General features: G+C 40.4%; 1 protein-coding gene across 5 annotated transcripts in view; it reads left to right on the forward strand.

Annotated features, from left to right (window-relative positions):
* Positions 1–15,773, forward strand: part of ANKS1B (ankyrin repeat and sterile alpha motif domain containing 1B) — a 1,331,756-nt gene that overhangs the window by 170,412 nt on the left and 1,145,571 nt on the right. For all 5 annotated transcript variants that reach the window (XM_075551114.1, XM_075551115.1, XM_075551116.1 and 2 more), the window contains exon 2: positions 7,652–7,732. In XM_075551114.1, coding sequence (XP_075407229.1) covers positions 7,652–7,732 — 81 coding nt within the window. The remainder of the gene's footprint in view (positions 1–7,651; positions 7,733–15,773) is intronic.

Below are 15,773 nucleotides of genomic sequence, written 5' to 3' on the forward strand. Positions count from 1 at the left end.
ATACAATGCATTTTTCGACAGAAAAGCCCCCATGAAGAACTAGCACAGTCAGTTGGCTGGTCTGAAGTGAAGGGAATTGGTAGTTCTAGGTGCTTGTGTAGGCGTTACTGACACCCATTGGCATAGTCACTGGGAATGCTTCTGTAAGGAGAAGGCCCTCGCATACTCTAACTTCCCTCCCTCCCTCTAAGAGCCTCATCTTGTCAATATTCTGGTGAGTTCTTGATCTCCATAGGGGTGGACAAGAGGTAAAGATCAGGAGGAGTCAGTAGGCATCCACACTACTAGGCCACAAGGTGTTGTTTAGAGAACAAGGAACGACATTTTAAAAAAACTAGATACAAAAAAAGAGTAATAAGATCTGGATAGAAATCTAGCATAGGAGAAAAAATGGAATAATTATCCTAAAGGGTATTGCTAGGTGCTGTCGAGTAAATTCTGAGTCATAGTGACCATGCGTACTACAGAATGAAGTACTGCCCAGTCCTGCATCATCCTGCCAATTGTTCTTAGGCTGAAGCCCATCAATGCAGCCGCTGGGTCCTCTTTTTCCTTCCCCATTACTCTACAGAGCACGATGGCCTTCCCCAGGGACTGTCTCTCCTGAAAAATGTCCAAAGTACAGGAAACAAAGTCTCACCATCCTTGCCTCTAAGGAGCACACTGGCCATACTTCTTCCAAGACAGAGTGGTTTGTGCTTTGGCAGTCCATGGACTTTCATGATTCTTCACCAGCACCATGATTCAGAGTTTTGCTCTTTTTATTATTGCCTGGTGATAAATACTCATTGAGCTACATCTTGGCACACTCTATTAAATGCAATTGCAAACCTCTAAAAGTTTGTATAATATTAAGGCTTTACATACATAAATATGTGTGTATATGTATATATTTCCCATTATTTTCCAGAAGTGTATCCATTTACATTTTCACTGTCCTTTATTTATCAATGGGTAGTATCTTTTTCTTTCAATTTGATAAAAAAAAATACAGTGCTATATACTTTTCTCTTTGGTTAATTGTCAGTGAGGTAACTGTTTTTTCATAATGTATTTATAACAATGTATTTATAACATATATATTTACTAGTTACTTACATCATTCCAAGCACGGGAGATACAGGGGTGACAGACTGTCTCGATGGAACTTCCATTCTAGTGGGGACACAGAAAGCAGACAGATAATGTCAGATGGTAGCCCTTGGTTCAAGTTTGAGAGTTTAATGCTATGCCAGATCTTTTGAATGATAGCCTTCAAAAACTGAGGGGAGCTCTGAGTTCATGGTTTTGGGCTGGAACGATAGTTGGCTTTTCAGTCATGTCTTGGATTCCCCCTGAGTCAGTGGTGAGTGTCGATTGTCCCCAACTCTCAGTTAGTGACCTCCAGCGGGATTCTGTACATTACAGCAATTGTGGCAGCTACGGGGAGGACTTCCCCTGTCTCCCTGTGTTTGGGGCCCTGGTTGTTAGGCCCTTTCAGCATACGAACTTTACTGTAGGAGGTTCTGATTGGATCAGTTCATTGGGGCCTAGGAAACCTCAAAAAATAAAACAAACCAAAAAAACCCTCACTGATTGCCATTGTGTCAATTCTGACTCATAGTGAGCCTATAGGACAGAGAAAAATTGCTCCTATCAATTTCGGAGACTACAAATCTTTACTGGAGTAGAGACCCTCATGTTTTTCCTGGTGAGCATGTGGTGGCTTCAAACTGATGACTTTGCCCAGAGCTGCCTTCATAAAAGCCTAGATGCTGACATTTTAAAAGCTGATTAGTGGAAGGTGTTTAGGGACTCCAATATTCAGTACACATTAACTTAGGACCCTTCTTACCAGGGCAACTTCTCTGCAACAGCAAGCTGAGAATAAATGTCTCCTTCTGTGTTGGAAGGAGCCCTGATGGTGTACTAGGTTACCAGTTGGGCTGCTAACCCCAAGGTCAGCAGTTTGAATCCACCAGTATACTCCAGGTCAGAAAGGGAAATCTTTCTACTTCTATAACAGCTTGGATATTTTGAAGTTTCTGCCTGGGAGACAGATGGACCCTAAGTCTGCTTTCTTGAGAAGGTAGAGGACCTGAGAATCTAATTATTATTCAATCTTGCTTTTTTTAAAAAAATTAAAATTTACTATGGTAAAGTTGGCATAAAAGTACACATATTTAACATGCACTGTTTCATAAGATGTGACATAAGCTATTACCACAATTAAGGTGATGAGTCTGTTACTCACAGAAGTTTTCTTATGCAAATTTGTAATTCCTCCATCTTTCCTCAACCCACCCCCCTCCCCAGGCAGACACCTAACTCCTTCCTGTCACTGTAGACAGGTGTACATTTCCCCAAGTTTTATATATATAGAACAACCCAATCTGTAGTCTTTTAAAAATTTTTATTGACATATAATTCACATGTCATACAATTCGATATTTCAGTCATATTGTGAAGAGTTGTGCAGTCATCACCACAATCAATTTCAGAACATTTTCTTCTCATATTCATTGTTTTTAGCTACACCCCCCTCCCCAAATCCCCAAATCTCCCCTGACATGCTTCTAGGTAATATAAATATGCACATCCTGGCTTTCATATACAGAAAACCATGCAAAGCAAAAATAAGAAACACCAACAAAAATACAATAAAACAACCGCAATAACAAAACAATAAGGAGAAAAACGTCAATAGAAAAGAAAGCAGAACATATTAAAAACTAAATCAACTTTTAAAAAGGTCAAAAGGGGGATCAAATGATAAGGTGTTACATTTTGACCTAACGACATCTGCCACGACTGACTTTGCGATACTCTCTGTCCGATAGCAAGGCTGTTCCCATTACTGGAGACTTAATCCATGTGGGAATCCTGCAGGTGGATGTTGGCCTTCTGCTGTCGCCCATAACATTCTGCAAACAAGGTGCTCACAGTTCATCCTCTGACACCATGACCTCCTTTGAATTTGGATTTTTAAAAAACATTTTATTAGGGACTCATACAACTCTTATCATAATCTATACATACATCAATTGTGTAGAGCACATCTGTACATTCTTTGCCCTAATCATTTTCAAAGCATTTGCTCTCCACTTAAGCCCTTGGCATCAAGTCCTCTTTTTCCCCCTCCCTCCCCACTCCCCCCTCCCTCATGAGCCCTTGATAATTTATAAATTATTATTTTGTCATATCTTGCCCTATCCGACGTCTCCCTTCACCCACTTTTCTGTTGTCCGTCCCCCAGGGAGGAAGTCACATGTAGATCCTTGTAATCGGTTCCCTCTTTCCAACCCACTTACCCTCTACCCTCCCAGTATCGCCCCTCACACCCCTGGTCCTGAAGGTATCATCCGCCCTGGATTCCCTGTGCCTCCAGCTCCTATCTGCACCAGTGTATATCCTCTGCTCTATCCAGACTTGCAAGGTAGAATTCGGATCATGATAGTTAGCGGGGAGGAAGCATTTAGGAACTGGAGGAAAGCTGTATTCTTCATTGGTGCTACATCACACCCTGACTGACTCATCTCCTCCTCTAGACCCCTCTGTGAGGGGATCTCCAGTGGCTGACAAATGGGCTTTGGGTCTCCACTCTGCACTTCCCCCTTCATTCACTATGGTAAGATTTTTTTTTCTGATGATGCCTTATACCTGATCCCTTTGACACCTCGTGATCGCACAGGCTGGTGTGCTTCTTCCATGTGGGCTTTGTTGCTTCTGAGCTAGATGGCCGCTTGTTTACCTGAATTTGGATTTTATTTATAATCCTTGGATCACCAGTTTTATTGGTGGCCTTCTGTGTGGACCTAGTTGAAGCCTCAGTTAGACAGCTACTTGTTTGAAGCCAACACTTTTAGAACCCATGCTCTATAATTATTATTATTATTTGGTAGACAGGCACCATCTGGTTTCTTCACCACACTCTGTGATGATAGCACTGATCTCTTGAGGGCAATGTTGAGTAGGGCCATGTCATAGGAACTAATTGTTCCTAGAGGAGCCTGAAATTAAGGGTGAGCACAAAACCCACTCATATATCTGTGGTTTAAACATATCTTTGGTTCATTTTAGACACGTCATTATCATTTTATGATAGAGAACATTATGAATCATCTTCCTGGGGCATAAGGTGATTCTCTTTATAGTGTCAATAATTTAGTCATTGGTATAAAATTTAGAAGGCTGTTGAGACAAGGAAATGATGCCTGTATAGGCCAGTTTTTGAGACTGCAATACATGAATTGTTGACTTACACCAATCTCTAGCCTTATGCATTTGAATTCTTTTAGCATAATTACTTGAAGATCCATCTATATTGTTGGATAGCTCCTTTCAGTATTTTATTAATTTATGTTTCCGAGTAGTATCTTATTGTAGGGCTATATCAGAATTGGTGTATCGTTCACCTGTTCATGGACCTGGGGTCATTTCGACCTATTTGAAATAAAACTGTCATGAATATACATGCATCAGTCTTTGTGTGGAAACAAGTTTTCATTTATCTTGACTAAATACCTTCAATGGAATGGCTCCCTTATGCGGTGGTACATATTTAACTTTTTAGCACACAATCAGACTCATTTCCCAAAGTGGTTGTATGATTTTACAACTTCACCAGTAATGTGAGCTCTACTTGTTCATGCCTTTGTCATTATTACTATAACAAATCTTTTTAAAAAATGTTTTATTGTGATTTTGGTGAATATCTACAGAGCAGATCATTGGTTTTGCACTCAATAACACACACATTTTGTTTGAACTCATACTTCAGCCATTCAATGTGCATCTTTATCTCTCTTCCTCCCCGTGTGTCCTGTTTCCTAGCCTCCTCCCTTTATAGCCCCTGAATGTGGTCTTTGGGTAAATGCTGCTCTTTGCGTCTTAAATGGTTGATTGTTCTAACATGGGGGTGAGTTCGTTTCCAGATCTGCAGGGGGACTAAAGGCCACAGTCCTGAGGGGTCCCACAGGACTATTTGATTAATAAGCCTGGTGTTTTTTTATTATTTTGAATTCTGTTCCACATTTTTCTCCCATATATTCAAGACCTTTCTGATGTGATCCGCTTCAGGGCCCTGGGTAGTGGTAGTGGGACTCCTTCTTGTCCCTCTGGTCTCTGGATCCACTGGTTTCCTCGTGGCTCTGCATTTGCATCTTCCTTCTCTACTGTGAAGAAGGAGAGACCAATAGCTTCATGGTCGCTGGAAGCTCAGCAACTTTTAAGACCCTAGAAGCTACTCACCCAAGTAGAACGCAGGACACTGTCTTTATGGATGACGTTATGCCAATTGACCTTGTTGTTACTGTCACATGTACCCAAGACCATAGTCCTGAGCCTCCAGACCCAGGCACTCATTTCTTCATGGGGTTTGATTATGAGTAAGAAGTTTTACTAACTTCCCCACCTGTATGCCCTACCACATTCATGAATATATTTGGAGTTAAGGTAAATATATACAGATATACAAATAATCTCTGGCTATGAGTTTTTTGTAATGGTAGCCACTCAGTTATGTTGAATTATTTCAATGTGATCTCATTTGCATTTCCCTAATGACAAATGTTGCTGAACATCTTTTTCATGATCATATTGCTAGATAGAAGCCTTCTATGATAACAGAGCTGTTCAGATAATTTGCTTACTTTTCATTGGGTTGTTAATTTTCTTATTAAATTCTTATTTTGTGAGAATATTTTATTGATACTGGATATAAAATTATCTGGTTGGAGAATGTGATTTAACAATGTTCTTTCCAGTTCATTTTCTTTTAGTGTCCTAAACGGTGATTTTGGAAGACAAGAGTTCTTAATTTTATTGTAAATCAAAATTTTCATGTACATTAGTTTATCAAATTATTTGTGTGTGTCACATTTTTGGTGTGATATATAAGAAATCATTGTCAATCGCAAAGTCATAAAGATTTTCTCCTATATTTGTTTTAGAAGTTTATGGCTTTAGGTTTTCATTTTAGATCTGTGTTCATTTTTAGTTCACTTTTTTATATGACAAAGCTCTTTCCCCCTAAAGAACATTTACTTGTTCTAGCACCACTTTTATAAGCCTGCCATCACTTTAATGAATTTATTTGTACCTTTGTTGAAAATAAACCTCATGGATGCATGGATGGGTCTAGGTAGAGTATTTTTCTGTTCTGTTCCATTGATTTGCTTATTTTTATTTCATTACCATGCTGTCTCATATCTTGTACAATAACCACAATAAATAAGACAGTGCAATTTCAGTATGTCAGAAACTTAAAATTCAGGATTTCTCAACCTGAAATCATTCCTTCTTCTCTATTGTACTGTTCTTCCCCTAGCAATAATCTTACTTCCAGTCATCCAAGATGGAAATCTGAGGCTTTTGCATTTTTCCTTTTTTCCTCCAATTTATCCCCGTATCATATTGATTCTTCTTTTAGACTCGCTCTTGGACTGATGAATTCTGTTCATTTTCTTTGTTCTGTTTTAGTTTTAAGTCTGTTATGAAATCTTAACTGGAATTCCTAGCCACCCTCTTCTCGGAGATCTGGTGCTTCAGCTATTGTAATGCTCTGTGTTAGTAGTTAACATGTCTGTCTCCTTCATTAGACGACCCCCACCACACCACCCACCCTCATTGAGTAGATTCTACTCATCGCTACTCCACAGGACAGTAGAGAACTGCTCCTGCAGATTTCTAAGGCTGTAAGTTTTATGGGAGGAGAAAGCCTTATATTTGTCCCTCAGGGTGACTGATGGTTCGAACTGGTGACCTTGTGGTTAGCAGCCCAGCACATAATTAAACTACTCCATCAGGCTGACTCCTTCATTAGACCATACTCGTGTAAAGAAAGATTTTGACTTCAGATTTTTTTTTTTGCTTTCAGTACCTAGCGCAATATGTGACATATAATTGTTGTACTGTGAATATTTAGTGAATTCATGAACTAATTTTGATAAAACAATACCATTATGGACGGCAGATGTGGTTATTTTTTTGGCCAATTTTGAGTAAGTTTCTTTCAGTGCATTGTTTTGTCCAAAAGCTAAAATTAATTTTTCAAGTGTAATGATTAAGGGTAAAACGGATGCTTTACTAGAGTTCCATGTTTTACCCAGAATATATTGTACAGTAAAATCAATGATAACTGCAAAAGTGTTAGAATCTCCTTATGGGTTGGAAGAGTCCAGATCTTCAATTATACTTTTCAAGAATGAAATACTGACTCTATTTTCTTGGAAGCAATAGAACAGCAAGAAGAGATTATATTTTCCCATAGTGCAAAAATATCTTATAGCTTCCATAAATCACTACCATCTTGGAATGTGTGTGTTACAGGGGAGTGCGTGGGTGTCTGGAGTCTTTCTCTTTGGAACTCTGCTTGTATAGTAGCCGAGTACCACTTGCTTCCAATATTTAAGTAATGATAGACAGTAGTCGGGGATTTAGGGACCTGAACTTTAAGAGGTGGCAGCGGTCATACGCTTGCTACTAATTTCTGAAAGGAGTCACAGGCCTCCTCAATTTCCCCGCATTTAATCAAGGACGTGTTGTGCTGACGGAATGCATGAGAGATGGCAATCATTTTCTCCCTGCCTAGCGTTTTCACGGGCAGCGTGCAGCTTGTTTCCAAGCACGCTTCTGCTCAACCGTTAACTCTGCGCTTGTGCTTCATTTGCAGCATCTGGCGAGGCCCCAATGTGAACTCCACAGACAGCTCGGGTTACACGGCTTTACACCACGCAGCCTTAAATGGACATAAGTAAGTGCCACTTATTTGGACCAGTACCTTGTGTGTGTAGTTACAGCGGATGCAGCTACTGACATCTCACTGCGTCTCTCCTGTCGCCACGCCTCCGCTGGCCTTGGCTGAGTCTGGACTTGCACCTGGCAGCAGCCCTGACCAGGTGCACTCGGTAGGAGTGTTGTTGAGACTGACTGTGTGCGGATTGGATACTGTGACGCAATACCCTAAAGACAATACTGCGCAGGGAGAACCGAGGAAGTGACAGGGCCTAGTCCTGGGTGACTTTGGAGCGAGAATAGTGTTACCCCCTCCCTTTTAAATGTCTCCTTATGTTCATACAACCTGGCTGTGCTCATAAGCGTGAAATAACCATAGAGCCCGATCGTCTGAACCACGGGCACTTACATGGAGCTAAAATGCTTTCTCTTTGTCACACATCATGGCTCTTCTGAGTTTACATTTCTAAAATCAAGATGTCATATATATATATTTTAATAGATGTGTGTCTTCTCAACAACAAGGACATATTACACACACACACACACATACACAATCTGTTATTATTGTTGAGAAGACACATGGCAAAATGTATGGGTTCCATGACCCTGGGGACATACTTTGAATTGTGTAGCCTTTCTCACCCTCCTTTTCTGAGTTGCGGCTTCCCCATTACCATCAATCCACAGTGGCCCAAGGTCACATCTAACCTTCCCCTTATGATGGCACTTTGATCCCGGGTAGAGAGATTTCCTAACAGCTCTAGTGGTACAGTGGTTAAGCGCTCAGCACTACCCAACTGTCAGGGGTTCGAATCTGCCGTACTCCGTGAGGGCGATCGGTGTGTCAGTGTGCTTCTGCACAGACCTACAGGCTCGGAACCCTCCCTGTGGCCGCTCTTCCGTGTCCTTCAGACTCACTATGTCGGACCCAGCTTGATGACAGGGGATGTTGCTCATATAGACTCATTCGTAAAAGAGCATAATGCTCAAGGCAGACACCCTTTACTTGTTAAGCTGAACTAGTCTCTGAGTCTGGTTTTAAGAAGACTTCGGGGATATTTCTGGTTTTACGGTCAACTTTAAAAATGTTAAACTGCTGCTCTAGGTCTCAAAGAATGTGCCTGTACGCCATATAGGGAGTGAATGAGTGTGTAGCCCCGATTCTCATTTTAGTTCTGTTGTCCTATCTGGGCAATTTCATGGGTTAGTACCGAGTCAAGTGCAAGGCCTCTGAATGACTCCGATGCTCCGTCTTCCCCAAACAAAAGAAAAATAATCCACCCCCTCTTAAAATAAGGGGTTTTCTTTTACTTGAATGATCCAAGTGAGTCTGTCCACTGCACTTCGTTTTTATGGATACCTTAAACATGCCAGCTCCCTTTCAGTGTTCCACCTCACAAGTATTTCATTCTATGGGTTAATTTTTAAAAATTTAATTAAAAATCATTTCATTGGGAGCTCGTACAGCTTTTATCACAATCCATACATCCATCGTGTGTCAAGCACACTTGTATGTTTGTTGCATCATCATCCTCATTCTATGGATTTCGATACAGGCATTTAGTCCTACCTGTGACCTTAAAGGGCTCATTGAAAGACAATTACTGGTTTTTTTTGGTTCTGCTACTACTATGACCTTTGTCCTCATTAAAATGTAGTGCATAAATTTAAGCATGATCATTCTCTTGGGAAAATCATCCAATCAAATACTATAAATTTACTATTTAGTGTTGGAATTCCTAAATCACATTCCTTTTGATCCAGTTCTTAATCTATCTGATGTCATTTTATAGCATCCAATTTACACCCCCCCCCAATTAGATAGCTATTTTCATGGAGGCAGGCTTGAACTAGCAACCTTTCCGTTAGTGTGCTTAACCATTTGTGCTACCAGGGCTTATTAGGCGTTGGAACAAAGAAGGAACATTTGAATCCTGTCTCTGCTGGTTGTGTGACCTGGAACAATTTCCTAACCCCGTAGACCTCAGTTCATTGTATTAAGTACATGGACTGGCTGTTCTTCGTCACTCTTTTCAATGATACAGTACATGGACTGGCTGTTCTTCATCACTTCTTTCAATGGTACACTGTTCTGGTATTATTTGTAGCTCAGTTATGCCCCACATTGCTTCAATTATGAGATTAGGAGTTTTAAATGTTTAATTATTTAAACTATTCCTGGACTGTATATTTAAAGATCATACCCCTTACTTTGTAGACGGAGATACAGGCTATTTGGGTTAAGTGACTGTGTTGGGTTGCTAGGTGCCCTGGAATCAGTTCTAACTGAGAGCAACACTGCACACACCCGATGGAAACCTGGCCTGGTCCTGCACCATCTTCACACAAAGTGACCTAACAGCCACTTAAATATTAGGATGGAATTGGTTTCAGAGCTTCAATATTCAAATTCCAAGTGTTTATTTTTACCAGGGCTCTGCATGCTCTCACTTTTGTGCCTATGTCTGTGTTGTTGTTGTTAGGTGCTGTTGAGCCACTTCTGACTTACATGTACAGCAGAACCAAACACTGCCTGGTCTGTTACATTTGTTCTTACGTTTGAGCCCATTGTTGCAGCTGCTGTGTCAACCCAGCTCATCTAAGGGCTTCCTATATACCTAGCAGTGTCCTAAACACTTGGTTTTCTTTTTCATAAGATGCATTTTGGGGCTGCCTTCCCTTATCAAGTAGTACACTCAATGAACTCAGAGTCTTTGAGTTGTTTCTGACTCATAGTGACCTGACAGCATAGGGTAGAACTACCTCTGAGGTTTCTCAGACTGTAACTCTTTGCTTGTTTTTAAATCATTTTATTAGGAGCTCATACAACTCTTACAATCCATGCATACATCAGTTATGTAAGGCACATTTGTACATTCATTGCCCTTATCATTCTCTAAACATTTGCTCTCCATTTAAGCCCCTGCATCAGCTCCTCATTTTTACCCCTCCCTCCCCTCTCCCCACTCCTTCATGAACCCTTGATAATTTATAAATTATTATTATTTTGCTATATCTTACACTGTCCGATGTCTCCCTTCACCCACTTTTCTGTTTTCCATCCCCCAGGGAGGGGGTTATATGTAGATCCTTGTAATTAGTTCAGTTTCCCCTTTCCACCCCACCCTCCTGGTATTGACACTCTTGCTACTGGTCCTGAAGGGATCATCTGTCTTGGATTCCCTGTGCTTCAGTTCCTATCTGTACCAGTCCTCTGGGCTAGCCTGATTTGGAAGGTGGTCCTCTGGTCTAGCCTGATTTGGGAGGTAGCCATGATAGTGGGTAGGGAGGAAGCATTTAGGAACTAGAGGAAAGTTGTAAATTTCATCATTGCTACCCTGCACCCTGACTGGCTCATTTTCTCCCCGTGACCCTTCTGTAAGGGGATGTCCAGTTGCCTACAGATGGGCTTTGAGTCTCCACCCCACGCTCCTCCAGAGTGTAACTCTTTATTGGAGTGGAAAGCCTTGTCTTTCTCCCAAGGAGCAGCTGGTGATTTTGAACTGCTGACCCTGTTGATAGCAGCCCAAAGCCTAACCACTGTACCACAAGGGTTTTACTTACTCGGAATGTTTAAGAAAATATACTTAAAGGAGAGAAGAAAGGTCCCTTTGCCTTTACCATTCTCCGTGGCGTGGATTCTGAGTAGACCTACTCCACAGGTTTTCAAGGCTGCGTGACTGGTTGGAGACCGATCACCAGGCCCATCTTCTGAGGTGCCTCTGGGCGGGTTTGAATATTAGCAGCCCAGTGTTTAACCACTGCATTCTCCAGGGAGTCCTATTCTCATTTGGCATAGGTGATTAATATTTGATTCTTCCCGATTCAGCCTTAGGAATACATGATTCCTAAGGGTTTTCCATTGCTGTAGCCATGTGCATTCGATTGTTTCCATCAGTGTTATGATTTCTAGGCTGCAGTTCAGGACATCGTGGGGCTAGAAGTAGTGGTGAAAAAGTAATGAAGTCTGGTTCATTCTTTTCTTTTGAATGCAGGTGTTTGTGCTTAGTGTCGACAGAGAACCTAGAGCCTTCTGTAATATAAATTACTGAAAGCGATTGTTGTTCAACAACACAGAGGGGCAGTGGAAAAGGGGAAGGCCCTCGGTGAGATGGCTGGCACAGCCGCTGCACCAATGGGCCCAAACCTAAGCACGGCCGTGAGGACGGCGCAGGGCCGGGAGGCGTTCCCTTCGGGTGTACAGAGGTCGCTGGGAGTTGGCACGGACTCAACAGCACTTAACGACATCATGAATTATCCATGCTAGCCAAGTCAGGAGTGGAGCAGTATATGCATATTGTCAACCTGAAATCCAGTATTTCCTAATGAAGATTTCGCCTCTACTTAGCGAATCCGGACACAGTAGAAAGCGTGCCTCCTTGGTGTTTTTATGGGCCATTCACTCATCAGTACTTACAAACGACAGGAGACAATCAATGACACAAAGCCCCTTAGAAATAAGGATAAGTAAATAATTTCCCCAGCTAGACTAGAGAATTGGGGTCCATCTATCTATCTATTTATTTACCTATTTATTAATAGGGAGGACTCATTTGGTCCTTCTTGTGTTTCTGTCCCAAATTTGAATCCCATTTCTCTTCCAAAGAGCAGATATTTGTTTTCTTCCTTCCCTCCCTCCTCCTCCTCCTCCGTCTTCTTCCCTGCCTTCTTCTTTCCCTTCCTTTTTGACTTCCTTTTGTGCTTTCTTTTTTTCCTCTCTTTTAAAGAATCTTACTATTTTTCCTGTAAGGTTTTACTAAGGATATATATATTTCTATTTTGTTTCTATTCTCGTTCTCTGGTTAGACATTTTCTCATTCACCCCCCTAAATTTAGTCTTAATAAGTTATATGGAGGCATATTGAGATTCTTGTCTGCTCTTTAGAAAAATGTCAGCTTGAGGTTGATACTGTATTTTTGAAATATGTGTTTATTCTTTGGTAGGTATCGAGCTAAAGTATTTGATATTTTTGCTTCTCATTCTTTAAATATTTAATGTTTGAATCCTCAACTCCATTCCCTGCAATCCAAATCATATATCTAAGTGGATCTTGACTCCACACAGTGAGCTATCAATCTATATATTTCATTTGTAATTTGTTAGGCTTTCTAATGAAAGAGGGATATAACATCTAGAAATCAATATAGCTTCATTTATGAAGTTATTCTTTGGAGAACCTAGAAATATCTTTCCTGCAAAAAAAATTATTAACCAGTTATAATTTGCCTGTATTCACTCTGTAATCTAGAAATCTGAGGAAATTGAATGTGTAAAGGAGCTGTACTTGGATAGAGCTCCGGCTGAATAGCATGCCTTTTCCTGCAGTCTTTGGACCATGGGGGGCCCCTTTGCAACTTCATTCTCAGTAAAGAGCCATGAAAGCTTCATAAATATTTGGAATCAAAAGATGTTATTGAATTTGAGAATGTAATTGGTTTGTTAATATTGCAAACATGAAGATGGTTTGCACTTATTTCAGTGGTCTTCGGACTACTGTCTTGGAAGGGAGGATGGAACAAAATAAATGTCTTGGGTTATGACTTAATTACAGGTAATCTTGCTTTTACGGGATTGAAATTTAGGTGTTGAATTTCCTCAGTTCATGTACCTTTCCTCAGAATATGTACTGAGACACATTTTTATATTAACCAGAGTGTATTTACATCTATCAGAAAATGAATGCAAATTAAATATAGTAGCAAAAATGAATACTTTCAGAATTTCTTATCTTCCTATAGACTTATTTGTATTAGTCTCATATTATAAAATATTATAATTGTTTAAGAAAGTTACTATTAACTGTAATGGAATTTGATACTTTGTTTTGCTGTGGGAAGGTGCTGTTTTGTGTGTGATGCCCATCAGCCACATTTGCTTTAAGAGTTTAGAGCATTGGAGGCTCCCATTGCTTTGGGCACAGAAATAATAATAATAATAATAATAATAATGTAGGCATTATTACCATCTACCAAAGTAGAAAATAAGACTAACTTCTCCAGGGTCGCATAGGAGATTCTAGAACTGGGACTCAAAGTCAAGTCAGCCACGTTCAGCTCTTATAAAGTAACACTGCTGTTTTTAACCAGGAATGTTAAAATGATTGATTCTTTTTTCTGTGAAACCTTATCTTTAGGAAAATTAGAACTTTGGGGACCTATCTAAACTTATATATGCTCAACGTATTTTAAAATGTACTCCTAAGTCTTGAATTACGACTTCATGCCATTTACCAGCCCACTGCAATGTTTTTAGTTTATGGCACGTCCTCAGTGACGGGCTCCGACATCTGCTGTAGTTTTGCGTGGTATCATGTGTGTTTCTCTTTGGACTAGCAGAGTTCCAAGTTTCTTCAACTGTTCGCATTTGGTTACTTCAATTTAGAGGCTGATTTTAAGATAAATTTAGCTCTTCCTGTAACAATTACTTTCCTCTCTGTGATTCATTTTAGCAATTTTAGAATTTTGGGAGTAATGGTATGTATCACTTATGTGCATTTGGTATGTATAATTTAGTAAGTTAAAACATTCGTTTCTTAGATGCATTCTAATGAAAATAAGGAATTTTTTACAATGCTTGTTTTTATTATTTGATATAAAAATCCACAGAATGCATACTCGTGATTCTTAAGTCGTTCATCCTGAGGCGGAGTATTGCAGTTCAGCTTTTTTTTAATCTTTGAAAATCTGGTGGATATTGAGTACAAAATTCTGCAGGTGGTGTATGTTGAAGATGTGTGGACACTGTAACACAGTGGAATTTATCTTCCTAAATGAATCTCCCTCTTGAAATAATTTCTTAGGCTTGGTGGAAAAATACCAGGGAGTACAGAAATAGGAACAGGACACATGCGAAGTGTGATATGTGTCATGACTGACAAAAGTTATTAAATTTTTCCACTCCTGCTGTTTGTTCTGCAACTGCCTCATTAAGACCATTTGTATGTCTTCTGCTTGCTTTGTGTATGCAGTTTAAATCTCTGATTCCAATGCTGTACAGAATGGTATCCTAGGGGAAGTCAGCCACTATTGCCACAAGCTCATAGACATCTTTATAAAACAGAAATATCAACACGTGAAGCTCTTGTTTCCCCCACGGAACCTCCATGTGTGTTTAACCCTTTCCGGAAGAACTCGGTGCTATTGACGTAGTGCCTATCCAACGGGGGTTGTGGCATCCTCCAGGGACTAAAATTGTGCCCCTTTGTAAAGTTCCTAGAGTTGTGTAACATAAAGAAATGGACAGGGGTAAGATCAGAGCTGTAGATTGGATCAGGTAAGATTTCCCCAGAAAAATTCCCTTGGCCAGCCTTTGCTTCCCTTGAGGAATGAGCAGGTGCCATGTCCCTTATGGGGGAAAAAATAACCAATCCGTGGTGCACATTTCCTGACCATTTTCTCACAGATGCAGTTTTCTGTCTTCTTGAGACTCCTTCCCAGTGGGCTCCATGATTGTTCTGTGTCCTTTGTGTGGACTTGTCACGAGGGGAATCCCTACAGTCCCCAGAACCTCTGTCTTGAATTGGTCAGAGAGCCTGGTGGAAGCCACGGTTTTGATTGGATTTGTTTTGACTGGGGTTGTTTTCAAGCACCCTACTGCGACCGAGACAAGTATATTTCCGAGGGCACAGTCTGTAGCCATCCACGGGCTCCAGCGATTTATTTAAATACATTTTGTTTGGACTACGCTTGTGCTTCTCTGAGCTGGAAGCCTAGTAGAAATAGTTTGTGACTTTCCATAATGTAAAATACCTACATAAGTCTCAGTAGTCTAATTTTTTCTTTTAGGTAACCAAACAAAATTAGCTATTCACTGTAACGTTTCCTGCAGGCTAACTCTCAGAAATGGTCAATATGGAAAAATCTCTCTCCTGTAAGAATTGGAGAAAGTATCCTTTTATGGGTTTTACTTAATTCCTCGAGTTAAGGAAATACAATATTTTTTGTCCAAGTGAATTCTACTCAGTCATTTTGTTAGCCAGTCAACCAACACCTTCTCTGTCCACATGGTGGTGGTTATTTTCCCGGTGAGTCAAAGAACCAACTGTTGACGAGGTAAA

The sequence above is a fragment of the Tenrec ecaudatus genome, chromosome 6, assembly GCF_050624435.1.
Source record: "Tenrec ecaudatus isolate mTenEca1 chromosome 6, mTenEca1.hap1, whole genome shotgun sequence".
Classification (NCBI taxonomy): Eukaryota; Metazoa; Chordata; class Mammalia; order Afrosoricida; family Tenrecidae; genus Tenrec; species Tenrec ecaudatus.